Here is a 27,796-nt window from a genome sequence, read left to right as displayed (position 1 = left end):
GCAGCCAGAACAGAAGAAGGATGGAGAAAGGAGAAGAAACTCTTGTTGCAGAACTGCAAAGTGGGATAGAAGGAGGAGAGCAGGCGAACACTACAAGCAATGAGAAGCCACCTATCGCCTCTGGAGAAGACCAGGTCAACACCTTGAGCAATGAGAAGCCACCTATTCTCCCATCTGGAGAAGAACCCTCACAAGTGTTCGATCCACTGATCCCTCCTGCTGGGCCAGCACCACCCATGGATTATGGGGCACCCCCCATGGGCTATGGGGCACCTCCTCCTTTCCAAACCCCATACCCAGTTTATTATGCCCCACCCGGTGCAGGGTCCACAGTAGATCCCATCCTTCAGCCACCACAGACCATCACCATCACACCTGTACAACCCTGCAATGAACCCGATCACCTGGGCTACTCCATCTTTACCATGCTCTGCTGCTTCCTACCCCTTGGTATTGCTGCCTTAGTTTGCTCTCTACAGGTGAGTGTGCAAGAAAGAGGGAGGGAAGGAGGGAGGGAGGGAAGCAGTGTTATGGGTACAAGGGGATTCCCTCATGATAAAATATCCAGGCAAACAGTTAAGCTTTAGTTTTTACTAAATTCAAGCTTGTTTCCGTTTAGGTGAGTCAGAGCCTTCAATTCCCAGAGGGGGCCAAGCTCCCCACATTGTCCTCAGTCAATTGTCCATTCCTCGGGGGGAGGGGTCATTATCTTTGATGAACCAAGATCCTCACTTGCCATCCCCTGATCTACACATCTTATGACATTATACAATGATGCATTGTATTATATTTTCCAATCATGCAGAGACAATGCAAAACAAAAGCCAACGCAAACATTGAGGTAATCATGAAATAATAATAATAATAATAATAATAATAATAATAATAATAATAATAATGGTTGCTATGTTGAACTTATCTAGATAAAGATCTTGAAGTATATGGATTTGATTGCCCTTGTTATATGAGTTCCTAATGAAAAGGCTCATTTTTCAGCAAAGTAGTCGTAGTTCTGTCTGCCTCCTGTCATCCAAATCAGATTAGTCCTTTTCACCATCGAGGCTGTGTACCAGACTTCAATCAGCCAATTTTTCGAGGTCAGCAATTGAATTTCCCCCGAATTATAGCCATAAGCATAAATTATGGGGATGCTTACAAGGGAGCCCAACTCCATGAGCATGAAAGGAACCCTGGATGAGGGAGCGGGTGTCCTACTTTGCATCCCAAGTTCCATCTTTAAAATAAAGGAAGGAAGAGGAGGCAGTTGAAGTTGCCCTTCAGCAGTGACTAAGCAGGGGTGATGCTTGAGACCCACCTTGGATGTTCCACCCTGGTCATTTTCCTTTTGCCCACGCCCTTCTTTCTCCCCCAAAAGTTGCCTCAAGCAGCGTCTGGCTGCCTTGAGTCCTTGGGGCCCTCCCTGGGAGTGGGGTAGTCAAGGTTTTCTTGACTGCGAGGAGAAGCCCAGGTCGGTTCCTTTCCTGGGGTCAAACCCAGCAAGTTGTGCTGGACCATTGCAGCAAAAAAGGAAAAATCCACCTGCCCTTCTCAGGAGCTGCACAGATCCAGAACCAAAGACTTGCCCACCTTAAAGCCTGACTGGCTTATTGTATGGGTGCCACAGAAAGGGCCACCATCGCCAGCCTTGTGATGGGGGGCTTTCCCCCCGGAGTTGTGCAGCTTCCACAGATGAGAGGGTGTAGGCAAGCAAACCTGGAGTTGGGATCTGGTCCAGCCTCCTTCAATGGCCCAAGCTGCAGCCTGTCTCTGTCTTTCTCCTGTAACCTCTGCGGTGGAAATACTTTGGAACTAAGTGTCCAAAGGCACCCTGGTGGTTCCCCGCAAGGAAGAACCTATTGCAGTTGGCTGCTCTGCCCTAACTCCTCTTAAGGGGGTCTCTGATTGCGGGGGGAGGGCTCTTGTGGCTGCTGCTCCCCCCACCCAGCAGGTTCCAGATTGTGAAGGAAGAGGGGCAGGGCCCACACAGACGTCCAAGATTCAGCCATGACATGAGGGGCATAGCTAGGCAGGAGGTCTAGGCTGACTCCTCCGTTCCTGGTCATGGCAGCCCTACTGCCATCAGGAGATTGGGTGGGGTGGGGCACAGCCTCTTGAATAGCACAAAAAGGTATGCAGGCCCTGGAGTGAAGGGGCAGCTCTGTGGGCTGAATTTCTTGAGAATCATAGAATCATAGAATTGTCAAGTTGGAAGGGACCCCAAGAGTCCAACCACCTGGAATGCAGAAATCTCAATGAGGTCATACATGACAGATGGCCATCCAACCTCTACTTAAAAACCTCCAATGAGGTCCACCACCTCTCGTGAGAGTCCATCCCACTGTCAAACAGCTCTTACTGTCATCAGGTTTAGTCAGAATCTCCTTTCTTGTAACATGAAGCCATTGGTTCAGGTCGTACCCTCGGAGCAGGAGAAAACAAGCCAGCTCAAACCTCCAAACTTGGGCTTGAAAGCTTTAGGACCGTTACTGGAAATCCATGTCTCTCACGGAAGGTGTGGAGATGTTGGAGATGGTGCAGGTATGCCAGGTGAGCATGTGAGGCTGGAGTGTCCTTGGTACCTTTTGGACAATGGGCCATGCCAGAGAAGAAAGGTTATCCAGTGTGGTGGTTATCCAGAGCCAGTGTGGTGTAGTGGTTAAGAGCGGTGGACTCGTAATCTGGGGAACTGGGTTCACATCTCCGCTCCTCCACATGCAGCTGCTGGGTGACCTTGGGCTAGTCACTCTTCTTTGAAGTCTCTCAGCCTCACTCACCTCACAGAGTGTTTGTTGTGGGGGAGGAAGGGAAAGGAGAATGTTAGCCGCTTTGAGACTCCTTCGGGTAGTGATAAAGCAGGATATCAAATCCAAACTCTTCTTCTTCTTCTTCTATCCAGTTCATCCCATGCACTTTCACTTATCTCTCTTCCCAGACCCGAGATGCCAACCGCATGGGAAGGACCGTGGTTGCAAAGCAAAAATCCAGGCGGGCACTGAAGTTGGGCCACTCAGCAGTTGGCGTGGGGATTCTATTCCTCATTATGAACATCGCACGACTGGTGCTTTTCCGTGACGAGAACTGAAGATAAACTGTGCATCGGTCATATTTGTAATGCACCACACTCGTGCGCACACACGCATATTCATGACACACTGCTTTTCAGCCTAAGCTACCGCTCAGGGTTTTTGTGGGGATTCAATGGGAGGTCTGGGACGGAGGCACCGGAATGGGGTGCAAGATGCCTTGGACTCCAATGCTGCGCCACAGTGGGAAATAAGACAAGGTGCAAATGCCATAAACTCTGCACTCCCCTCATTGAAAGCTTCCAGTGTAGAATAAACCAAACTTCTTAAAGATGCTACAGCCTCTGCTGCATCTTGATTCTCAACCATGGCTCAGCGTCTGGAACCCCTGATATCTTGCTACCGCCCAGCAGAGCGGGGGGACGGGGGGGGGGGACAAAACCTTTGTAGCTATATAAGCAGCCCTCGAAGATGCATTTTTAAAAAAAAAAAAAAATTATTGAATTTTCTGTTTTACATTTCAGAATATTCATTTTTACATCCTTAAAATAGGAATGGCTTCCCTTCTTCTCTTTCTGTGGTTCATTTTACATATCATAAATCCCTGCATATTTTACAGAAACTATACCATTCAGTATTCCATTATTATGTACATCATAACTTATTTACACAGCTGAATTTATCTTAGTGCTGCCAGCATTTTCGGCTGTGCACAGTTATTTCCCATGTATTCAATAAACGTTTTCCAATCTTCTCTAAACGTATGTTCTTCTTGTTCTCTTATTCTATACGTCAAGTCTGCAAGCTGCACATATTCTGTCAACCGAAGTTGCCACTCTTCTTTGGTTGGGACCTCGCTCCTTTTCCATTTGGGGGCTAACAAAACATGGGCCGCAGTAGTGGCATACATGCTATACATGTTTATTCACTCCAATGAATTCCTAATTCTGCACCAGTGTCAAATTGACGCATACTTTGCTTTCCTTTTAATATATCTCAGTGCCGTCCTCCTTCTGCTGCCAGCAAGGCTATAAGTCCAGCCTTGGTAGAGGATCTTGGCGAAAGCTGTTCTCCGGCAGCAGCCAGCTCCCAGCAAGGGAGGATTTGCTTGCCTTGATAACAGGCTGGATGAGTTCTAGCTGCTCAGCTTGAAGCCATCATTTCGGCAGCAATTGTGCTGCAGGGAAAGGACCTTGGGCCGAGGTCTTGGAGAGTGGGGGAGGCTGTTTCAAATGACCACCAAGATGCATTATATTGTGGGAATTTGCTTGCAGAAATGTGTGCATTAGTCCAAACAGAATACGGAACTATGTTTCTTGGGAAAAATTCACAGTAAAGTATGGGTGAAATTTCATGAGGATTTAAAAAAATTAAATTAAATTGTTGCAGAAATGCGGAGAACTGAATTTACGACTGGAAAAATACAGAACCTGGAGAACCAAAATTGACAATTTGCCCGTTCCTGGCCAGCATTCATGCCAACTCCATTCGGGCCCTGGGTGCTCAAGCACCCACAGAAGTCTCCACGAAGGGGCTGGACACCCACAAATTTTGGTGCCAGGGCCATGCACGCTGCATGGCACCCACAGCCCTGGGCACCCATGGTTGCGGGCCAAGTTGGCACTCCTGCTGGCCAGGACAGAAGCTATCCCTTATTGTGACACAGGAGATGCTGCCTGGGTTTCCTCCGGGGGGGCAGAGCCTTCCACTGAACACCTCAAGCATTTGATAAATACCAGTTTATTTTTGTTTATTTTTCCATTATTTTTATTAACATTTCTGTTTTACATTTTAGAATATTCATTTTTATATCCTTAAAGTATCAATGACTTCCCTTCTTCTCTTTCCATGGTTCATTTTGCATAATATAAATCCCTGCATATTTTATGTAAACTAAACCATTGAGTATTCCATTATTACAGTACATCTATCAAAACCTATTTACACTGCTGAATTTATCTTAATGCTGCCCACATTTTCAAATATACACCACTTCCCCCCATAAACATTTTCCAATCTTCTTTAAACATACGTTCTTCTTGTTCTCTTATTTTGTATCTTAACATATGTTCTATATGTTAACATATAGAATAAGGTAAATACCAGTTTAGCTCCAGAGATTTCCTCCCATTCACCATGAGTTGTGGCAGGGCTATGCTTTGTCCCCATTGCTTTTTGCATTAAGCTGTTTGCTGCAAGTGTTGCTAGGAAGACAAGAACAAAGGTGATGCTGGCAAGGGCAGCAAGCCATAAAAACCAGTTTGCTAATGGTACCACATTATGCATTACAGAACCAGTTATCCTCTTTATCAGTTTTGCAAGGGGCTTATTACACAGCTTCTGGGTTCCAAGTAAATCACATAAAACGAGAGATTCTGCCAGTCACTATTTCATTCCCTGGCTAAGGAGCCCCTTAAATCTAAATAATGCAAAGGGCTGAAATGGCATATGGACGCACATGGGAGTCTGCATTGTTTCAAATAGCCCCTGTCTCCTGGAAAACAATCTCATTAAGCTAATTGGCTTCATTAAGACAGAGCTGAATCAGTGGAGGTAACTGAACATAATGTGGCATGCAAATATGCTCCCTTAAAATGGTTGCATGGCCAGGATTCCTGCTTTATTTTCTATCTCTACCAGTGAATCAGCAAAAGCTTTCGGATAATTTCATAGGTAATCCTAAAATATGGTTAACAGACGTCCCCGTTTCCCGGAGACAGTCCCCGGATTTACAAATCTGTCCCCGGACAAAATCCGTCCCCGGATGTACCTGGATTTCATTTAATGTCCCCGGATTTATAGTTTAAGTGTTGTAGATTTTTTAGTAGGGAATGAATGTTGTGTGGTTGGTTCAGCGGCACAAGACACATCATATGGGGACTTCTGGCGAGGCAAAATGGCGGGCGCCATGGCAGTGAGCAGCTCCTGAAGCCAGCCAGAGCCAACTGCGCCACCAGGCTGGCTCCGGACTGTTGAGAATACCACTGCCAAGGGGGAACCAGGAACGCCCAGCACGTCAACTGGGGGAACCACTGACACACAAACCCCCGCAACCCAAATTGAGCCAGGAGCGAGAGCGCCCAGCCACCCGGCCGCACTCCAGGGCCAGGAAAACCCCGGAGGTGACGGAGGGAGAAGGAGAAGGAAGAGAGAGAAAGTGGAAGGAGATTGTGGCCCTGATCTGGTGGAACGCTCTATCACAAGAGACTAGGGTCCTGCGGAACTTGACATCTTTCCGCAGGGCCTGCAAGACAGAGCTGTTCCACCAGGCCTTTGACCCCCTCCTTCTGTAATCCTCATAGCACTCTAGCCCAATGGTTGCCATTAATTTGATTTTGAATTGATTTTAGAATGGATTTTAGAATGTATTTCAATTAATTGATTGCGATTTTACTGTTGTTAGCCGCTCTGAGCCCCGCTTCGGCTGGGGAGGGCAGGATATAAATAAATAAAAAATTTTATTATTACCTTGCCACGCTGCTGCTGCTGCCACCGCTGCTGAAAAGAAGTCGAAGAGCACTGGGAGAGCAAGGACACATAGCTGAATCCAGGCCCAACCCAAGCCTACTCCACAGTGGCTAGCGCTCCAAGAGAGCATGCCAGACCCCAGAGGAAGGCAGCGCAACAGAGGAGACCACAGAAGAGAAGATATTACTTCTTAATTTTTTATTTAAAAAATTAACTTTTTAAAAATAACTTTTTTCTCTCTTTTCAAAAAAAATAGTGTCCCCGGATTCTTTGGAAAAAATCTGGTAACCTTATCATAAGAGAACTTGGATCATTTCAGGTATGCTTCAAACGGTGCTGGATTACCAAATAAGCAGATTAAACACACACTCAGGGCAGCAGCAAAATAAGGGCAACCCCATTTTGGGGGGAAAGAATTTGACTTTTGTTATTTCAGAAGAAGTAGTCATCATTTTCTGATGTTGATGATTAAGAACTGTACATCAGAACACTCTTTTCCTCACCTAGGGGGGGAAAAACTCAGAGAGCAACCATGTGGCGGTGCCAACTTGATTCACTTTCCGTACTCTGTATGGAATCAGACATGTTTTGTCAAGTGACTGCGATGAACTTATCCGGAATTTGGAAATCAGAAAACTGAGAAAAAAGAAGCTATTTTAATTGTAGCATACATGTAAGTTTTGTGTCATTTTTTTTAAAAAAAAAGCTTTTTTATTTTAGTGTTTAGCTTTTATTTTGGATTAAATAAAACTAAACACTAAATAAAACTGTCTGCAGGGGGCACTATAATCTCTTCAGTGCTGAGAAGCTCTCAAAGTCTTAATCCAGCTCTGGCTTCAAAATGCAGTATCTCGGGAATGTTTAAACCATTCCTCATCTCCAGTTGCACAGCAAAGCAGCCCAGCCCTAAGACAGGTTGTTTATGTCTTACTTTAACCATCATATTAAACTAAATACAGGCCTTTGGAAGCAATAAATCCTGCATGCTACATGCTGGAGGGAGCCATTTCGATGGGCTATAAACACAGCAGCACAGCATCACAAACAATCTTTATTTACATTCCTACCTACTTTTCGACGATAGATGGCAGAAAACCTCAGCACCGTTTGCGTGATCCAGCAAGACTCTTTTTATGCGTTAACTTTTTGGTTTTTTTAAAGCAAGGGAGATCTGGTCAGAGAAAAGACCGTAACTCAGTGGCAAAGCATCTGCTTACATGGAGAAGAGCCCAGGGTTTTTTAAAATGATTTATTAGCAATTTCAACATAACAACATATCAAAACATATCATATTCATTATTTTTCCCCCTTTCCCCCACCCCCTCAAAACCTCCTTCCCCCCCCCCAAGCCTTCCCTCAGCTCCTCTCTCTGATTTCTCAACCCATGTTATTCTCTGCATGTTATAAAATTACAGTGGTACCTCGAGTTACATACGCTTCAGGTTACACACTCCGCTAACCCAGAAATAGTGCTTCAGGTTAAGAACCTTATTTCAGGATAAGAACAGAAATCAGGCTCCGGCGGCGCGGCGGCAGCAGGAGGCCCCATTAGCTAAAGTGGTGCTTCAGGTTAAGAACAGTTTCAGGTTAAGAACAGACCTCCGGAACGAATTAAGTACTTAACCCGAGGTACCACTGTATACAATGTGGCGTAGTGGTTAAGAGCGGTAGTCTCGTAATCTGGGGAACCGGGTTCGCTTCCCCGCTCCTCCACATGCAGCTGCTGGGTGACCTTGGGCCAGTCACACTTCTCTGAAGTCTCTCAGCCCCACTCACCTCACAGAGTGTTTGTTGTGGGCGAGGAAGGGAAAGGAGAATGTTAGCCGCTTTGAGACTCCTTAAAGGGAGTGAAAGGCGGGATATCAAATCCAAACTCTTCTTCTTCTTCTTCTTCTTCTTCTACAAATCCTCACATTATCTGTCTACCATGTTATCAATCAATAAATAAGTGTATGTTTATTCAAAACCTGCCAAGGAGTCCAATTCATTTTGTTGTCTTTTTCACTAATTTGTGAAAAGTTCCCATTCTTCTTTAAAGTCACAGTTGTCCTTATCTGGCAGTTTGTATGTCAGTTTGACCAGTTCTGCATAGTTCATCAATTTCTCTTGCCACTGTTCTTTTGTCGGGGTCTCCTCATTCTTCCATCCTTGTGCTATCAAGACTCTTGCCGCTGTTGTTGCATACATAAATAAATTCTTTGTTTCAGAAGAGCCCAGGTTTAATCCACAGCATCTTCAGGTAAGCCTGGGACAGAACCCTGCCTGAAACCTTAGAGAGTCACTGCCAATCAGTGTAGACAATACTAAGCTAGATGGATCAATGGTCATACTTGGAGTCAGTCATCTACTGCCACCTAGTGAGGGTCTCCCTGTATTCTGCCCTACCAGTTCCATTGAACAGCAGCCACCAATGGATGTATGGGGGGGGGGCCTTTTCACAGGACTTTTCTCTTGATCCTGTAGCCCGAGCCCTCCATGTTCAATCCAAAAGTCACGAGATAAAGGGGGAAGTGCAACTAGGAACGGACTGCTGGTTAATGACCCTGAATATAATGTCACCGAATCTGTGGAAAGCAAGTTTCATTATAGCTGTGATAAGAAGTCTCCTGTTGCATCACAGCTATTGCATCAGACAGCTGTCCAGCACAAGGCTCTCTTCCCAGAAGTGTTGCTGAGAAGCTTCTGGAACAGAGAAGGGGAATTTCTGTCCCTTGGCTTGCTGTTGGACTCTGACTCTCCTCATCTCTGATAAGAGGTGGAATCCAACACCAACTGGAGGACCACCGGAGATTTCCCATCCCTTCTTCTAGAAGGTGACAAGCAGGGCATAAAGAGAAATCCCATCCCTCACTGTTGCCCCCACTGCAATTGGTCTTCTAAGATATCCTGCCCCTAAGCATGGAGGTTCCTTGTTGCCATTGCTGCTAATTTATGTCTGCATGCATTGATTTATAATTGCTTTGCTCAGTTCTTCAGCCAAAAACAGCTCCCAGAGCAGCTCACAGGTAAATTTCATAAAAGCCAAACAAAGCAATCTCAGCCCTCAGGCTTACGATCTAAAAGGCACAAAAGGAAAAGCAATGGGGAGGGAGGAGGGAAACTCAGCATTAGTCTCGAAAGCTCTCCAGGTGTCCTTTTATTTATATACTGCAATCTCTGGGTGGTTCACGCAACAAAACGTAAAGCAATACCTGGCTAGTCAGAAAAAAAGAAAAAAGCTTCAAGCAGGCACATAGACCTGTCAACATAAAATAACAGAAGTATCCAAGGGAAAACTGAAATCAAAAGTGAGGATGCCTGAATTTTGCTGGAAGAAGGTCCCACAGCATAGGACCAGCAGCCCCAAATCGCTGACTTCTGGTTTAACAATCAATCACTTTCCCGGGGGAAACAGAGCTGTCCCGAGACATTTTGGCACCTAAGGCAAACTGCAAAAACGGGAAGAATGGGGAATGAAGATCTGCACCAGGAACAAGGGAGGGAATCAAATCAACAATGAGAAGGGTTGGGGGTGAAGGAACAAAGGCCTGGGAGGGTCGCAGCAGGAGCTCCTATTTGCCAAGAGGCTGATGTGGAGGCAACATTGGGGAGGGACTGCTGAGGAGGCAGCAGCTCCAGGCCGACCCTGTCAGGGGGAATTGTAGGAGCCAACTCCTAAGGGCCTAAGTCCCTTTGCCCCCCCCAAAAAAAAAAATATTTGAGGGGGCCACCCCCTCCCAAAGTTGAAGGGAATTCCCATTCAAATGGTGGGTGGGTGCCATGACATGTGATTGATTATGTGAGTGGGACTTACCTGCCCCCTTATTCAAGTTGGCACCCCTGCTGGGAATTGTAGCTCTGGGAGGGGAGAATCAATCTCCAAAGAACTCTCAATGCCCTTAATAAACTGGGGAGGGGGCCTTTGGGAGAAACCAATGTCTGTTTAAAGTGGTAAAATAGTGCTTTACATGTACAGTGTGACTGTGACCCAAGTTTCTCATTTCTCCAAACTTAAGTTCAGTTCTCCATATTTCTGCAGCAATTTGTAGTTTCTTTTTTCCAAAACCTCATGCTATATATATATATATATATATAAAAGAACAAACGAAGAAAAGGCACACTAGCCTGGGAACCTCCTCTCTGCCCAGAACATTGGAGGCTATACACCACACCTCCTCAACAGTATTTATAGGAACTCAAACACTGAGATCCTGCTCTGTTCCAGTAACAAGAAGCCGAAAGCACCAGCCTGAAGATGACGAGTGAGACCTCGTCGAAACGTCGCCTAGACACCCCAACTTTTACACGGGAAGACACCCGAGGACACCAAAACCTGCATTCCTGTACCCGTGAAAATCTACGAAAGCATATATATATATATATATATATATATGAAATAGAGAGAGAGATAGCCGCACCGGCAGCATATCTCTTCTTTCTCATATCCAAAAATGTTCTGCCCTCGCCAGTGCTGGAAGGATCCTTTTAAAAAGTCCCCTATGCTCAGAGACTTTGCGCCTGTTCATTGGGGGATATAGGAAGCCCAGAGCACTTGTTCTTTAGGTGTCCCTTTTATGAAGAGGCACGAAGTGAGACCATTGATCCCCTGCTGGTGAGGCTCGCTGACCTCCTGGAAAAGCAAAAATTAGACCTTTTCCTGTTACGCAAAGATCATAAAACGACTCGGATGGTCGCCAGATTCTGTGTACAGATCTGCAGGTGCAGACGATCCCCTGACTCAAACTAGTTCGTTAAGAAAATCCCCAAACTCGGTTCCATGAGTGACTCTGGGTCATCTCTCTGCAGTAGCTTATCTTAAGGTTTTAAGTGTCTATACGTTGATCACATTTATTTTAAATTTATTGTTGTACATTGTTTTAAATGTTTGTTTTCCTTCTGGGATTGTACCCCCAAGTGTGTTTTATAAGCTGGTCTCCGACCGTAATAAATTATCTACCTACCTACCTACCTATCTTAAAAAGACAGCATCTTAAAAAGTAGAGACATCACCTTGCCAACAAAGGTCCGTATAGTAAAAGCTATGGTTTTCCCAGTAGTGATGTATGGTAGTGAGAGCTGGACCATAAAGAAGGCTGATCGCCAAAGAATTGATGCTTTTGAATTATGGTGCTGGGGGAGACTCTTGAGAGTCCCATGGGCTGCAAGAAGATCAAACCTATCCATTCTTAAGGAAATCAGCCCTGAGTGCTCACTGGAAGGACAGATCCTGAAGCTGAGGCTCCAATACTCTGGCCACCTCATGAGAAGAGAAGACTCCCTGGAAAAGACCCTGATGTTGGGAAAGATGGAAGCCACAAGGAGAAGGGGACAGCAGAAGATGAGATTGTTGGATAATGTTCTCGAAGCTACAAAAATGAGTCTGACCAAACTGCGGGAGGCAGTGGAAGACAGGAGTGCCTGGCATGCTCTGGTCCATGGGATCACGAAGAGTCGGACACGACTAAACGACTAAACAACAACAACACCTATCTATCTATCTATATACACCAGCATTTCAGTGTTAATGTCTCTCAATAAACACATTTTGACTAATGCACATATTTCTGCAAGCAATTTCCCCCCAACGTATAATCCAGTTTTGTATATTATTTTCACTGAAACATGAGTTTTTAGGCACCTCTCACCCTAATATATGGATATCGTTTGGTTGGAGAACTGCTTTGCAAAATCTGGAGAAGTGTATATTGGTTTGAGAAGTACAGTTTAGGTAGTTCTACACTAAAATACAGAGAAAAATTAATTTATCCTCCATTCCTAGGGAAGGATAAGGGGATATCAAATGCTCCCTGGCGTTTCTACATTCGGTATCAATCGGCTGGGGTTATTCATTATCTAATTCCTCATTCCAAACACCCACACATTCTGCAGGGTGGGAGGGAGGACCACGGTGCCCGGTTGTTTTGTCCAAGGGCAGAGCATTGCACACAGCTCCCCTAAAGCAAGAGAGCCAAGCAGATCAGCCTAGGTTATAGAGCAAGGACTCTTCTGAAAGAATATTCAGAGCAGTGGGTCTGGTACCACGGCAGGAGGAGGGGAAAGGGGAGGGGAAAGGGCTGGAGGTGCAACCGACCGAGGAGAGACAGGGACTGCAGGTCACGCAGCAGACAACCCAAGCAGCAGGGATACCGAGAGAAAAAGGAAGAGAGACTTCACTAGCAGAACAGCAAGCCAGTGGAGAACGAAGGAGAGCAGCACCTGCACCATGAGTGACATCAAATATGAGAGGATGAACGAAAATGCTCTGCACGGGGATAATCCACCGCCCTACTCTGAAAAGAACGAGGAGCCTGGTCCTTCTGCTGGGATGGCACCCACCACGGGCAGCAGAGGAACTCCCGCTATGCCGCACCAGTACACCCCTTACTATGGTCCAGCCAGCATAGCACAAACTTCGCAAACCATCGTCATCAGTTCCGTGCAGCCCAGCCGGGAACCGGATTACATGGCCTACTCCATCTTCACCATGCTGTGCTGTTGCCTCCCCTTGGGTGTTGCTGCCCTTGCATACTCAATACAGGTGAGTGGGAGCCGAGTGGGTGTTTGAGAGAGGGCTGGGGGGGGCCTTAAAGGGCAGGGTCAGCTGCCTGTGCTGACATCTAAGGCCCCGACTGCACTATACACTTAAAACACTATCATACCACTTTAAACAGTCGTGGCTTCCCCCTCCCCCAAAGAATCCCGGGGACTGTGACTTCTTAAGGGTGCTATTTTTCTAGAAAAAGAGGCGCTGGAACTCACCACGAACGCCTCCCTTGTTCTCTTATGATGACAATGGCACCCACCTGAGAGGTGTCAGAACTTGGTTCTGGTGAGATCCAGGTGGGGTAGAAAAAACCCTGGTGCTGAGAGTCCCCTAGTTAGAGCTAAAACAGGGCCTTAGCTACAGATGAGCCAGCCGGGTATTTTGCCCCGTGTGAACCCTCAAGGGGAAGTCCCCACTCAGAGGGAAACTCTACTCAGAGTTACTCAGAGGGAAACTGGATGGGGGCTTCCCCCTCAAGGGTTCACACAGGGCAAAATACCCAGCTAGCTCCCCTGTAGCTAAGGCCTCTGAGACAATCTAGGCCAGGCATAGGCAAACTCAGCCCTCCAGGTGTTTTGGGACTACAATTCCCATCATCCCTGACCACTGGCCCTGTTAGCTAGGGATGATCGGAATTGTAGTCTCAAAACATCTGGAGGGCCAAGTCTGCCTATGCGTGATCTAGGCTGAGGACACCGTACCATCACCTGTGTTAAAGCAAGATGCTGTTGCCAGTATAGCTGGATTCCATACACTGAAATACGACGGTGCCGTCTGGTTCACGGGCAGCAAAATATCTAGGCCCGGCTCTGGTAACTGAGACAATATGTTGCAGCAAAACAAAGAGAGAAGCTCGTGGAAGCTTAAAGGCAAGCACGCTTATGGTGGCAACTGTTTTCATGGAACAGAGCCCCACTCTGCGTTTTATCTGAGCTGTGGCATGCCACCCATGAATCCATAACAGCCTAAGAAAAGCCTGCTGGGCCAAGCCAATGGCCCTTCCAGTCCAGAATCCTGTTCTCACAGTGGCCAACCAGATGTGCAGTGGAAGCTTGCAAGCAGGACAGGAGCATAGCAGCCCCCTCCCCAGTTGGAATTCCCAGCAACAATTAGTGACTATGGCTGGTTATTGTGGCTAAAGGTAAAGTAAAGGGACCCCTGACCATTAGGTCCAGTCATGGCCGACTCTGGGGTTGCGGCGCTCATCTCGCTTTATTGGCCAAGGGAGCCGGCGTACAGCTTTCAGGTCATGTGGCCAGCATGACTAAGCCGCTTCTGGCGAACCAGAGCAGCGCACGGAAACGCCGTTTACCTTCCCGCTGGAGCGGTACCTATTTATCTACTTGCACTTTGACGTGCTTTCGAACTGCTAGGTTGGCAGGAGCAGGGACCGATCAACGGGAGCTCACCCCGTCGTGGGGATTCAAACTGCCGACCTTCTGATCAGCAAGTCCTAGGCTCTGTGGTTTAACCCACAGCGCCACCCGCGTCCCTTTTATTGTGGCTAGTAGGCACTATTCAATCTTAACCACCTTAAAATCCTCTTTTAAAGCCATCCAAGCCATCACTCCCTCTTGAGGGAGTGAATTCCATAGCTGGAACTATTTGCTGTGTGCAGCACTGTTCTGAATGTTTCTTTTGTCTGGGTTTTGCTGATACGTTAAGTTACTGCATCTGGGAGTGTGGATAAATCAGAAAACATTGCATTTTGACAAGAGGCAATGTTTACCATGACAGTTACCACTGGACCAGATAATCATCTGGAACCTCCTGTCAAGCAGCAAGGAGAATTGAACCTCCGCCTTGTATCTTTGGTTCAAGAGATGGTTCTTCACTTACCATGATGTTACAGTGGTCAGTTATACCCCTGCAGACTAGGGCAAGTTACCACTTTGTACATGGGTGTCTGATTTCGCACTATGCCACATACATTCGGGAAGAGCTAGGGGGTCAGTGTGCTCCTCCCCTGATCCAGTTTGTTCTCTTTCTCCCCAGACCCAAAACGCCAACCAAAATGGAAATTACATAAGCGCTCGACGAAACTCCAGGCTGGCACTCATATTGGCTCACACAGCACTCGGAGTGGGTCTTGGGTGCCTGATTATGTACATCATCTTCTGGATGAATATTTCTCACCAGATAATCGAAGTGCCAACCATCAGCCCCTGAGGGTACACAACATTCATATGCTAAAAGTCCTTCCCTGCTCAAGATGCCCAAGTCTGAGAAGTCCTCCTAAATTGACGCAGTGCTCTTTGAATCGTTCTGTAAAGTGGTATGTTCTGAGCTGACTCCCATACCCTTGCTCTAACTAGGCATAGATTTACAATGTCAAGCGATGAACATCATGTGTGAGCCAGCTCTGTGATACCCAAAGATCTCAAACTCCTTCCAGGTGTATCTCTCCCCTCTCTCATTCTCCCACCCAGAGTTATTTCGATTTTGAGAGTCTTCTGGTCTTGTCCTGTTCCTCTTCACTGCTGACCATTCTTCCAACATTTCACAGATAATAATTGGGACATTCACGTAACACAACACTTGTCAGAGCACAAATTTCTACCCAAGCCCTATCCTTGACACCCATCCCATTCCCCATTGTCCTACTTCTTTGGCCTTATTTGTAAAAAAAAATCGGAGACACCGTTGATGGAATCTTATAAACGCCATCTCCAACTCCTCGAAAGATTCCATCAAAGGTGTCTCCGAAAAATTGTACACATCCCTTGGGAAGACAGACGAACTAATATCAGTGTACTGCAAGAAGCAAAGATCATCGGTGTTGAAACAATGATTCTTCAACATAAACTTCGTTGGACTGGTCATGTTGTGCGGGTGCCTGATCATCGTCTTCCAAAGCAACTACTCTATTCCGAACTTAAAAATGGAAAGCGTAATGCTGGTGGTCAACAAAAGAGGTTTAAAGACTGTTCTCAAGGCAAATCTTAAAAAATGTAGTATAAACACCGACAACTGGGAAACACTGGCCTGCTAGTGCTCCAGTTGGAGAACAGCCTTTACCAAAGGTGTCATGGGCTTTGAAGACACAAACTCAGGACGTAAGGGATGTGTTAAGAGGAAGGCACGCTTGGCAAATCCACACCGTGATCAGCTCCCACCCGGAAACTAATGTCCCCACTGTGGAAGGACATGTGGGTGCAGAATTGGCCTCCACAGTCACCTACGGCTTCATTGTTAAAACCGTGTATATGGAAGACAATCTTACTCGACTACGAGTGATCGCCAAAGAAGAAGATCCTGCGATAACTTATCCCATGTAAAGAAGGCATTTGTGAGATGCTTAGAGAGTTATCTGAGGCAAAATAAATAAAAGATACATTGAGATCACCATGATTTTGTGTTGTGCAATGTTTTCACAAAACTGCTATTGGTTCCACATAGAGAAAGGACAGTGGGATAAATGATAAATGTTATTTATCTGTCACACACAGCTCTTTCTCCATTCTGCTGCAGTCCACCTTCTGCCCCAAACTCTGTTATTCTAGGGTTGTTATATCTTGTGCCTGGCGTGCTCTGGTCCATGGGGTCACGAAGAGTCGGGCACGACTAAACAACAACAACAATATCTTGAAGAGCAAAAAAGAGGACAGCCTGAGCAGGGGAAAGAGGTGTGTGGGTGCACCTCTTTCCTCAGCTCGGACTGTCAGCAGCCATGGCATGCAGAGCATCCATGTGCCTCTTTCCCCGGCTCGGGCTGGCAGCCGCAGTGACGTGCAGAGCGGCCTGAGCGCAATCCGCCCCAACCCAAGCTGCTGCCAAAAACAAAAAAAATCCTGGACATTTCCTTTAAAATGTACAAATCCATCCTGATGGACATGTTGACCCCCAAAAGAGGGCATGTCTGTGTTTTCCCAGATGTATGGCAACCCTAGTTATTCGTCTTACTGTCCACTGTGGTGAAATTACATAAATTACTTACGTTACGTTGTCATTAAGTCATTCCACCCCATTCATTTTGACGCAAAGAAAACACAACGCAAATGGGGGGTGGGGAGAGGGGACATAATTTGTAGATTGAAAGCAGCAACAACAGGGAACACTGACTTAACCTGCTAGAGGGGTTTCCATTGCAGATATGGGGGCGAATGAGCCAACATTGTCCATTTCTGCTCTCGTTTCTGTTTTCATCAGAATTCCCTGACATGCCTGATCATGACACCTTCATGGCAGATTCACTGACCAGCTGTGAAGGTAGAACAAAGCCATCATGCCTAGCAGCCTTTGATAGCCCTCTCCTCCATGAAATTGTCTAATCCTCTTCTTTAAAGCTGTCTAAGTTTGTGGCCATCCCTGCCTGCTGGGGGAGCAAGTTCCATAGTTGGACTAGGCACTACATGAAGAAATACATTCTGTTTATAATTATCCAACTTTCAGCTTTATTGGAGATCTATGAGTTCTAGTGTAATGGGAAAGGGAGAAACCTCCAAACTCCATCGACTGTCCTTCAATCTAGACTGTCCTTATTCCGGGAGGGGGGGGCGGTCCATGAATCACATAGCAGCAGTTTTGGTTCTCTTCTGCAATGAACCCACTTCCCCCAATAATCAGACTTTTTGCAATACAGGAAGAAATGAGGCAATGCACTGCAATGTCACCTAACCTTTCGCCATACAAATAAAAGCATGCACCATATAAATGTTCCATTAGCAGCTGATGACATCAACGTTCCCCTGAAATTGTTGTGCAAATATATCAGGGCGAATGGTGCAATAAACAGGTCATCTAGAAGCAGCAGTGGTCAAGGGTCACAGGAGGTCAAATACCCAAAATACCCATTACGCCCTGCTGCAGGAAGGTCCCAGCACAGTATCTGTCTCCAGTGTCCCAGAGCCTCCCAAACAGCATGGAAGGGGTTGGGGAGGGTTTAAGCAATGAAAAGAGCTCTTTTCACCATTTGTGTTGATTATAACCAAACAGAATGGAAAGCAGTGAGTTAGGATTGGCTCCTAGGGTCACTCTGGAGAAGGTGTGTGTGAAGAAACATTTAAGGGACACAGAAAATACGTGCTTTCACTTCAAGAGAACAGTGTGCAAGATTTGTTCCATGCAGTGGGGCTTCAAGGAAGAGACAACTTAAGTGGCTCTGAAAGATATTGGAACATTCCAAATCATCTGCCCATGCACACACACACAGGAAATAGGACCCCTAATGGAAAGGCAACACGTGGAGATCTGCATTGATCATGGCAATGCAACCCTAATTATTATTATTGCAGAAGTCTTAGAAGGGGCATGGCTGGGAGGGGAGGCTACAATGAAAGGACCCTCCACTTACGAACTTGCCACTACAGTGGTGCCCCGCAAGACAAATGCCTCGCAAGACGGAAAACCCGCAAGACGAAAGGGTTTTCCATTTGCAGAGGCTCTTCGCAGGACGAATTTCCCTATGGGCTTGCTTCGCAAGACGAAAAATGACGAAAAAATTTGATTTTTTATTTTATTTTATTTTTGGCTCCAAAACCCCTTATTTTGAATCGCTAAGCTGCTAAAAGCATTTTAGCAGCAAAACCGCTAATCCCCCAGTCCTTAAAAAGCTGTTTTTAGCCCTTAAATCGCCAATAGCGCTAATAGCGCTACTCCGTCAATGGGCTTGCTTCGCAAGACGAAAAAACCGCAAGACGAAAAGACCCGCGGAACGGATTCTTTTCGTCTTGCGAGGCACCACTGTACTCTTCTGCTAGGAATCAACCTTTGTCTCTATCTAAAAAGGCAATCTGGCCTTCATTTTCTGAAACCTAGGCAATAATAATAATAATAATTTATTTATACCCTGCCTATCTGGCTGGGTTCCCCCAGTCACTCTGGGCGGCTTCCAACAAAATATTAAAATACAATAGTCCATCAGACATTAAAAGCTTCCCTAAACAGGGCTGCCTTCAGATGTCTTCTAAAAGTCTGGTAGTTGTTTTTCTCTTTGACATCTGGTGGGAGGGCGTTCCACAGGGCAGGTGCCACTACCAAGAAGGCCCTCTGCCTGGTTCCCTGTAACTTGGCTTCTCACAGGGCACTGGATGGGGGTGGAGACGCTCCTTCCATTCAGAGCAGGAATAATGGGGGGCGGGGAGGGAGAGGTCTCTCACTTTCATGTATTTCCTAGCCATTCAGACCACTCATCAAAAGCAATCCTATGGGTGGTTTTACCTTCACTCTGGATGAACTGGTGCCGGGGGTGGGGAAAAGAGAGATCAGCTTTCAAAACGTTGCAAAAAGTGAGGAGGGACAGTTGGAGGGATGAGTGAGCAGCTTGCACGGCTGTGATCTGAATTAAGATCCTGCAACACGCCAATCTCCCTTGGGGCTGTCTCGGGAGCGAGGTGGTGAGTGCATTGCCTGCTGTGCGCGTGCTTGTGCGTTCTTCTTACACGAATGTAAAGATGCGCAGTGCGCCCATTTCCACATGCGTTGCAAACCGATCTGTCTCCAGCTTCTGTGAGCCTCTCCTCCAGTTGGCTGCTCATCCTCCCTCTCCCCCCCTCCCCACAACATCCCCACCGCTCTCAAGTGTGGGCTGGTAGGAGAAAAGGCTAGGAAAGAGTGGAAGTTTCGGTGACTTTCCCTGCTTTCTCCCTCCGTCCCCCTCGCCTGCTCCTGCTGCGCTTTTGCGCCAAACAGTAAAGGCCAGCGGGGCAGTCATTTATGCAACTAACCTAGGGATATCCCCAGTTCTCCTCCGCAACCCTAAATGCCCCCTCTGTTTCTCCCCATCCTCACCCTGCCTTCCCCAGCTTCTCTTCCTGGGCTCCAGCGACAGGAAGCCACGGGGCCGCACAAGCCCCGCACCCATGGCTTCCTCTCTCTCTTGCTCACGCACCCCGACGTGGCGCCGGCAGGAGCTGGGAGCGCAGCAGCGGGTGTCGTACGTTCAGACTCCGGCTCTGCAAAAACGACGCGTAAAAGGAAGGGCGGTGGCGGACACGGGTAGCATGGGGGCCCTGTGCGAGGCCAACAGTGGACTTCGCCACCCCCCAGCGGACTTTCCAAACTTTGGAAAGGAGGCGCAAGCTTCTGGCAGGGTCCTAAAGCCTCCCTCGCCCGGATTTGAAAAGCCCCCCCCCGCCCCCGCTCAGCGCCCAGTTCGTGTCGCACAGCCCTAAACCCATTCTTACTAAAGGTTTATCCACACTCTGGAAAACTGGTTGTTTCAAGCTCAATCGGAGCATGGAAAATCCGAACTGACCGAGCGCTAAAGTATGGGTTTTTGCTGGGTTGGGGGGTGGGAACCACACTTCAATGTGAAGATTTGAAAAGAGCTAGAAAAAAATTAATTGCGGATAAGCCCCTAAGAGCAGGGATTCAGCAAACGTTTTCATCAGGGGACCAGTCCACTGTCCCTCAGACCTTGTGGGGGACCAGACAATATTTTGGGGGGAGAAATTCCTATACCCCACAAATAACCCAGAGATGCATTTTAAATAAAAGGGCACATTCTACTCATGTAAAAACACACTGATTCCAGGACTGTCCGCGGACCAGATTTGGAAGATGATTGGGCCGGATCCGGCCCCCGGGGCCTTCATTTGCCTACCCATGCCTAAGAGCATGGGCTACAGGAGCAGCCGCCAAGGCTACAGCCCCTCCAACAGTCCCAGTTCCAGCAGAGGCTTTAGGGCGCTGCAGACAGCTTCCCTGTGCTGGGGGTCCTTGCTTTGGGTTTTGTACCATATTGATCTGAGAATGTCTATAGTAGAAAATGAGATCTGAGTTGGCACTGAGTTGGGATAACGTTTTCTGATCTAACAAGCGGGATGAGTGATTACTTAATGAACAGCTGCTGTCATCTTAATTTCCCCCGTAAACTTTGTGCAAACAAATCGGGATGGGTGGCCAATAAGCAAGTCAGTTGGAAGCAACATTTATCTCTTTCCCAAAAGGCAATCTGTCCTTTGTTTGCTGAAACCTGGGCTACAACGTGTTCCCGGTCAGGAGTACTTGGAGATAAGATTGGTGGACAGAGAGAGGCATCCCTCTTTCATGCATTTCCTAGCCATTCGAAAAACTACTCATTGGGAGTGACCAGCCGTTCTCCAAAACAAAAGGAAGGTTTCTGGCAATTCTGCCAGGACTACCAAAGCAATTTCCAGCACCAGACCTGGTTCCAACCACCAATTTTTGCCTCAATTTCTGACTTTGCGATAACATAAAATATGGAAGCATGTGCCCATTTGCAGCTTTGAAATGGGGTGTGTGCGTGCGTGTCCATTCAGCCACACAGAAAAGATGGGAAAAGTGAAGGCCACACTCAGTATTAATCTGACTGCTTTGCATTACCAATTTCCTCATTCCTAGCCCCTTATACTTCTGGGCTGGAAGACCTGGTGGAGCTGCTGTTATATTCTTCCACAGCCAGAGCCCAGACTAGGGGTCACTTGAGCAGAGAAGCCGGCAATGTAAAGCCAGCTCCCAGACAAAAAAAAAAAGACCAAAGTTTACAGAAAGAGGAAGAGGGGAAGGGAGGGGGAGAAGGGCTGGAGGGGGCGGCCGAGGGGAGGAAGCGTAAAGCACCAGCAGCTAATCACAGACAGCTGAGGAGGAGCAGAGCGAAAGACTTTAGAGGCTGCGTTCAGGGAACACCAAAAAGGAAAAAGAGAGCGGGCCATTCACTATGAGCAACTACGAGAGGCTGAAAGAGGACCCCACCACTCAGGATCCACCTCCTTACTCCCATGAAGACCCAGAGCCAACTAAATCTCTTTCTGGATCAGAACCCCGTCGCATGGGCTGGCCCTCTAACCCTGTGCCATCCCAGTACCAACATTATGTTGCGGCTGGTGCAGGATCCCACCAGTTTCCGATCCTTCAACCTCCGCAGACCACCGTCATCATTCATGGTCCACCTGCCAATGAGCCTGATTACCTGGCCTACTCTATCTGTACCATGCTTTGCTGCTGCCTCCCCCTGGGCATTGCTGCCTTAGTTTACTCTGTAAAGGTGAGTGAGCCCCTCCCTCTTTTTCTTTGGGCTGAGGGAGATGTAGTGCTATAATAACAGGGAGTCCAAGAGGCCCCATGACCTTTACTGATGGCCCTTTTAGCAGAGGCCTGTAGAAGGCTACAGGGTGGGTTGTGTTGTAGCTGAAATTCAGGGGGGCAGGTGAGCCTAAGGCTTCTGGATTTCAAGGTTTGGGGGCCCTTTCTCCACCCCAATAATTCAAGCCACTGTGTTGTCTACAGGGACAGGGAGAAACGGCAGAACACAAAGTGGGTGGTGGTTTCAAAGAGAACAGGATAAGGGGATCGCTCAGATGTTGATTTTGCTCAGTCAAGGCAAAACTGAGGCAGGGTGAGGTTCAGAGAGGGGGCTGAATCAAGTCTGTGTTCAGGAGGGTTCCAGCTGGCTGGAGGGGTTCAAGCTAAGATCTGCAACTCTGAATCTCCTACGCTTCAGCAGGAAATAAAATGAGCCTCAACACAGCTGCCTCTGCCAGTGCTGAAAGTTTTTGTTTTGCTTAAAGGGGCCCAGGCCTTTGCTTTGGTCTCTTGTTGCTATGGTGGAGCAGAGGATTCCCTGCTTGTAGTGGGTCCTCCAAGTCTAAGTATGACATTGTCACAGCCTCTGGCCAGTGAGGAGTCAGACTCTGGCCCCACAGGCACTTTGGGTAGCAATATTTCTGGGCTGTCTCCTGCGTGGCCTTCCTCCTTTTGTTTCGGAGTCCTGCACCTCACCACCTAAAGAGGACTTGACTCCTGTTCCCCGGCAGGCACACGATGACTCTCAGGCAGCCAACATCCAGAGAGACAGCTGGGTTAGCCTGTTGCAGCGAAATGAGAAAGAGTCTCTGATCACCACTTTAAAGTTGCATGGATTCTTTGGGGCGTTTGTTTTCACAAACTAGGCCTGGTCTGAGCTGCTGGGCAGCTTTCCGAGTTAGGGGTGGGTGGCACTGTTTCATGGTGGCCCAGGTCTTACTCGGATGGTCATTTCTAGAAGGTGATGCTTAGGGAGTGCTCTTTGATCCCCTGGACCCTTTAGTGTGGGGTTCCTCTGGGTTTGATTTTATCCCCTCTGCTGTCTAACAGCGACATAAAACAACTGAGTGGGGTTATCTGGAGTTTTGGAGTACAGTGGTACCTTGGTTGTCAAACTCAGTCCATTCCGGGAGTCCCTTCGACTCCCAGAACCGTTTGAAAACCAAGGTGTGGCTTCCAATTGGCTGCAAGAGCTTCTTGCACTCAATCAGAAGTCATAGAAGCCACGTCGGGAGTTCAGCTTCCAAAAAACGTTCACAAACCAGAACACTTACTTCTGGGTTTGCGGCATTCAGGAGCCGATTTCTTCGGGAGCCAAGCTGTTCGACAACCAAGGTACCGCTGTACCTTGCTGATGACGCACAGGTCTACTTCTCCTTTACATCTGCCATCAGTTCTTTCTCTCTTTCTCAACAGACCCAAGAAGGCAACTTTAATGGAGATGTGATAGCGGCCAAGCGAAACTCCAGGATGGCTCGCATCTTGAACCACACAGCCCTCGGAGTGGGGTGCTTCTGCTTCGTTATGTATATCATCATAATGGCAACTTTGTATTGGCAACTGCAAAACCAGCACCCACTTGACTGAGGATTCAGCCTCCACATTTCGAAAGACCTCCCCACCGTTGCACTACTGAGAAGAAGGCCTGGCTGGACGCTGTGCTTTATGAATCATTCCATAGCAGGAAGTGCTAAAGGACTGAGTCACAAATACAGGCTCATCACATGATTTCTGTTTACAGTGGTACCTCGGGTTACATACACTTCAGGTTACAGACTCGCTAACCCAGAAATATTACCTTGGGTTAAGAACTTTGCTTCAGGATGAGAACAGAAATTGTGCTCTGGCCGCACAGTGGCAGCGGGAAGCCCCATTAGCTAAAGTGGTGCTTCAGGTTAAGAACAGTTTCAGGTTAAGAGCAGACCTCCGGAACAAATTAAGTTCTTAACCCAAGGTACCACTGTATTTTACTTGATGGCCAGCAATGGGATGTGTGAACTTCAAAGCATTGTCCCTAAGGTGACATCAAGTGCTCTTGGAAGTTCTACCTAGGGAGGAAAATGTAATATCCTATACTCTGCCATATATTCCTATACACATTGTAATTTTTAAAAATGGGGATGGGGTTTATAAGAGATTCTGAAAAATACAATGTTATCAAACAGGATCTGGTGACAATATGCATACTCCATTTACAATTATAGATCAGAGATGGACAAATGCAGACATAATATAAAGACAAAATAAACCATCTGTATGTGAATGTGTGGAAGTGAGTGACTAGAACTGTTTATTACGTAGGCGTAATGGTTAAACAAGGTAAGGTTGGCTGATCGCCGAAGAATTGATGCTTTTGAATTATGGTGCTGGAGGAGACTCTTGAGAGTCCCATGGGCTGCAAGAAGATCAAACCTCTCCATTTCGAAGGAAATCAGCCCTGAGTGCTCACTGGAAGGACAGATCGTGAAGCTGAGGCTCCAATACTCTGGCCACCTCATGAGAAGAGAAGACTCCCTGGTAAAAGACCCTGATGTTGGGAAAGATGGAGGGCATAAGGAGCAGGGGACGACAGAGGACGAGATGGTTGGATGGTGTTCTTGAAGCTACCAGCCTGAGTTTGATCAAACTGCGGGAGGCAGTGGAGGACAGAAGTGCCTGGCGTGCTCTGGTCCATGGGGTCACGAAGAGTCGGACACGACTAAACGACTAAACAACAACAACAACAATGTGAATGTGTGGAAGTGAGTGACTAGAACTGTTTATTACGTAGGCGTAATGGTTAAACAAGGCAAGGTTACAAATCATGAACCCTAATCTACCAAAGCAAAGTAATTAAAGTAATTAAAATATTCAAACGCTCTACTCTACTTCTTCTTCTTTTGACATGTTCAGGGAAGTTTTTAAATGTGTGACTTTTAATGTCTTTTTAATCTTTGTTGGAAGCTGCCCAGAGTGGCTGGGGAAACCCAGCCAGATGGGCGGGGTACAAATAATAAATTACTATTGCATATTTATTGAAAGTTCAAAAAGTACATAATTATATGTGCACTAAACATTGAGAGACGTAAATAAGAGAGAGAGAAAGAAAAAGAGAAACAGAACCCGTGTAGAAGGGAAAATAAAGGGGGGAGACCTCAAACTCTATGCTTTACAAGGTTGTTATTGTACTTCTCCAGATCTTAACCTATTACAGTATTTGTAAGAATGGATTCCAAATATCATTGATTAAATCTTATGCAACAAAAAAAACCCAGCCATCAACATATATGAATCTTTGTTATTAGCAAACCAATTTGATATCCAGGTACCGAGGGAGGATTGGAAGAATCAGAGATCTCCATTTCGACCACACAGTGGGAAACTGTTTTAAGTTCTATAACAAGGGTGTCAATGGACCTTAGATTGAGGCTCATACAACAAAAAATAATATTTAGAATATACTGGACCCCATTACATTTGTTTTAAAAAGGGCTATCTAATGTATCTAACTGTTGGAGATGCAATAGGATAATGCTTCTCTAAAACATACTGTATGTTTTTTCACTGTCCTATATTGAAAGATTTTTGGCAGATGGTAACAAACTATCAATAGAACTTTACAAAGCAACCTTAAATTTACAGAGCAAAATATCCTCTTGAATTATATAGCCAGCACATGGAACCTTACAAAAGGACAATATGAGTGGACTCTCCATGCCCTTAAAGGTAAAGGCACCCCTGCCCGTATGGGCCAGTAGTGTCCGACTCTAGGGTTGTGCGCCCATCTCACTTAAGAGGCCGGGGGCCAGCGCTGTCCGGAGACACTTCCGGGTCACGTGGCCAGCGTGACAAAGCTGCATCTGGCAAGCCAGCGCAGCACACAGAAACGCTGTTTACCTTCCCACCAGTAAGCGGTCCCTATTTATCTACTTGCACCTGGGGGTGCTTTCAAACTGCTAGGTTGGCAGGCGCTGGGACCGAGCAACGGGAGCGCACCCTCTGCGGGGATTTGAACCGTCGAGCTTTCGATCAGCAAGTCCTAGGCGCTGAGGCTTTAACCCACAGCGCCACCTGCCACCCTTACCACAGCAAAAAGACTGATCCTGGTGAATTGGAAAAATAAAAATGCAGCTCCCTTCTATGATTGGATTGAAGACTTATAGAAACTTGCAACATATGAACAACTTGCATTACAAACACAGACTTGCCATGGACAAATGTTCTACACTTAGCAAGAGGCGGACATCACGGGTGATTCCTTTCTGATACACAAACATTCCAAGTAGGAATGATTAGGTTGTATCCAGTGCTTCCTCTACTCAGAGTATACCCATTGAAATTAATGGATATGACTGACGTAGGTCCATTCCGTTCAGTGGGGCTACCCTGAGTAGAATTCAGTTGGAGTCCCATGGACAATGGACATGTTACTTGCCCCAGAACTGGCAACAATAAAATATAACGTTCCATGCCCTTAAAACAAAGTTGGATTTAGGGCAGTGTGACTGCTTCTGCTGCACTGGGCACCACAACTATGGCATGGTGAATTGAGCAGAATGGAAAGTGAGAGGTGGGAGGCAACAAATGTTGGCTTTGGGCAGGGAGTCTCTGAAATCTGAAAGACCAAAGTCTGCCCCTGCCTTAAAATCACGATATGGGCTTAACCTTCTGTCTCCCAGCTGCAACTCTCCTCACTGGGGGACAGGAGGCGGGCAGGTGTGGAGGAGTCCCTGGTCCTGAATGGGGTAATTGTGCCCCTGAAGGACCAGGTGTGCAGCCCGGGAGTCATTCTGAACTCACAGCTGTCTATGGATGTGCAGGCCAATTCTGTGTCCAGGGCAGCTGTTTATCAGCTCTATCTGGTACGCAGGCTGAGACCCTACCTGCCCGCAGACTGTCTCGCCAGAGTGGTGCATGCTCTAGTTATTGCTCACTTGGACTACTGCAATGTGCTCTATGTGGGGCTACCTTTGAAGGTGACCTGGAAACTACAACTAATCCAGAATGCAGCAGCTAGACTGGTGACTGGGAGTAGCCGAGACCACATAAAACCGGTCTTGAAAGACCTACACTGGCTCCCAGTACGCTTCTGAGCACAATGCAAAGTGTTGGTGCTGACCTTTAAAGCCCTAAACGCCCTCTGTCCAGTATACCTGAAGGAGCGTCTCCACCCCCATCATTCTGCCCGGACACTGAGGTCCAGCAGCGAGGGCCTTCTGGCAGTTCCCTTGCTGTGAGAAGCCAAGTTACAGGGAACCAGGCAGAGGGCCTTCTCGGTAGTGGCACCCACCCTCTGGAACGTCCTCCCACCAGATGTCAAAGAGAAAAACAACTACCAGACTTTTAGAAGACATCTGAAGGCAGCCCTGTTTGGGGAAGCTTTTAATGTTTGATGGACTATTGTATTTAAATATTATGTTGGAAGCCACCCAGAGTGACTGGGGAAACCCAGCCAGCTGGGCGGGGTATAAATAAATTAGTAGTAGTAGTAGTAGTAGTAGTAGTAGTAGTACATTATTATTATTATTATTATTATTATTATTATTATTATTATTATCCCACCATCCTGCCCAGTTTTACCTTCCTATATAAGACTCCATCCTCCAGTTTTGTTCCCTTCCTCTTGCTATCCGGCGATTAACTCCCTTTTCCAACCCTCCTGCCACGTCTGCTCAGCACTGCTGGCCCTGGTGCCTAAATTCTCCCAACACTTCACCAACAGGAATACATGCCTATCATACCCGTCTTCTCATCCTACAATTCCAGCCCAAGCCATGCAGAACACAGGCAGGGAAGGTGTGGCCTGGGGCCAAACAGT

General features: G+C 47.0%; 1 protein-coding gene and 2 long non-coding RNA genes across 3 annotated transcripts; all 3 read left to right on the top strand.

Annotated features, from left to right (window-relative positions):
* The first annotated feature begins 129 nt into the window (after positions 1-129).
* Positions 130-3,783, top strand: LOC310684927. The gene is made up of 2 exons (XR_014514974.1): positions 130-479; positions 2,933-3,783. It is a non-coding gene; the product is annotated as an uncharacterized lncRNA (long non-coding RNA).
* An 8,616-nt stretch (positions 3,784-12,399) lies between these two features.
* Positions 12,400-16,359, top strand: LOC310684157 (trafficking regulator of GLUT4 1-like). The gene is made up of 2 exons (XM_083454651.1): positions 12,400-13,008; positions 15,010-16,359. The coding sequence occupies exons 1-2, from the start codon at positions 12,694-12,696 to the stop codon at positions 15,181-15,183; spliced, it is 489 nt and encodes a 162-aa protein (XP_083310777.1). The 5' UTR covers positions 12,400-12,693; the 3' UTR covers positions 15,184-16,359.
* Positions 16,360-24,177: 7,818 nt separating this feature from the next.
* LOC310684832 lies at positions 24,178-25,248 on the top strand. The gene is made up of 2 exons (XR_014514846.1): positions 24,178-24,318; positions 24,788-25,248. It is a non-coding gene; the product is annotated as an uncharacterized lncRNA (long non-coding RNA).
* The last annotated feature ends 2,548 nt before the right edge of the window (positions 25,249-27,796 follow it).

This window comes from Podarcis tiliguerta, assembly GCF_965153285.1.
Source record: "Podarcis tiliguerta genome assembly, chromosome: 8".
Taxonomy (NCBI): Eukaryota; Metazoa; Chordata; class Lepidosauria; order Squamata; family Lacertidae; genus Podarcis; species Podarcis tiliguerta.
This window is presented reverse-complemented; position numbering and strand designations above follow the sequence as displayed.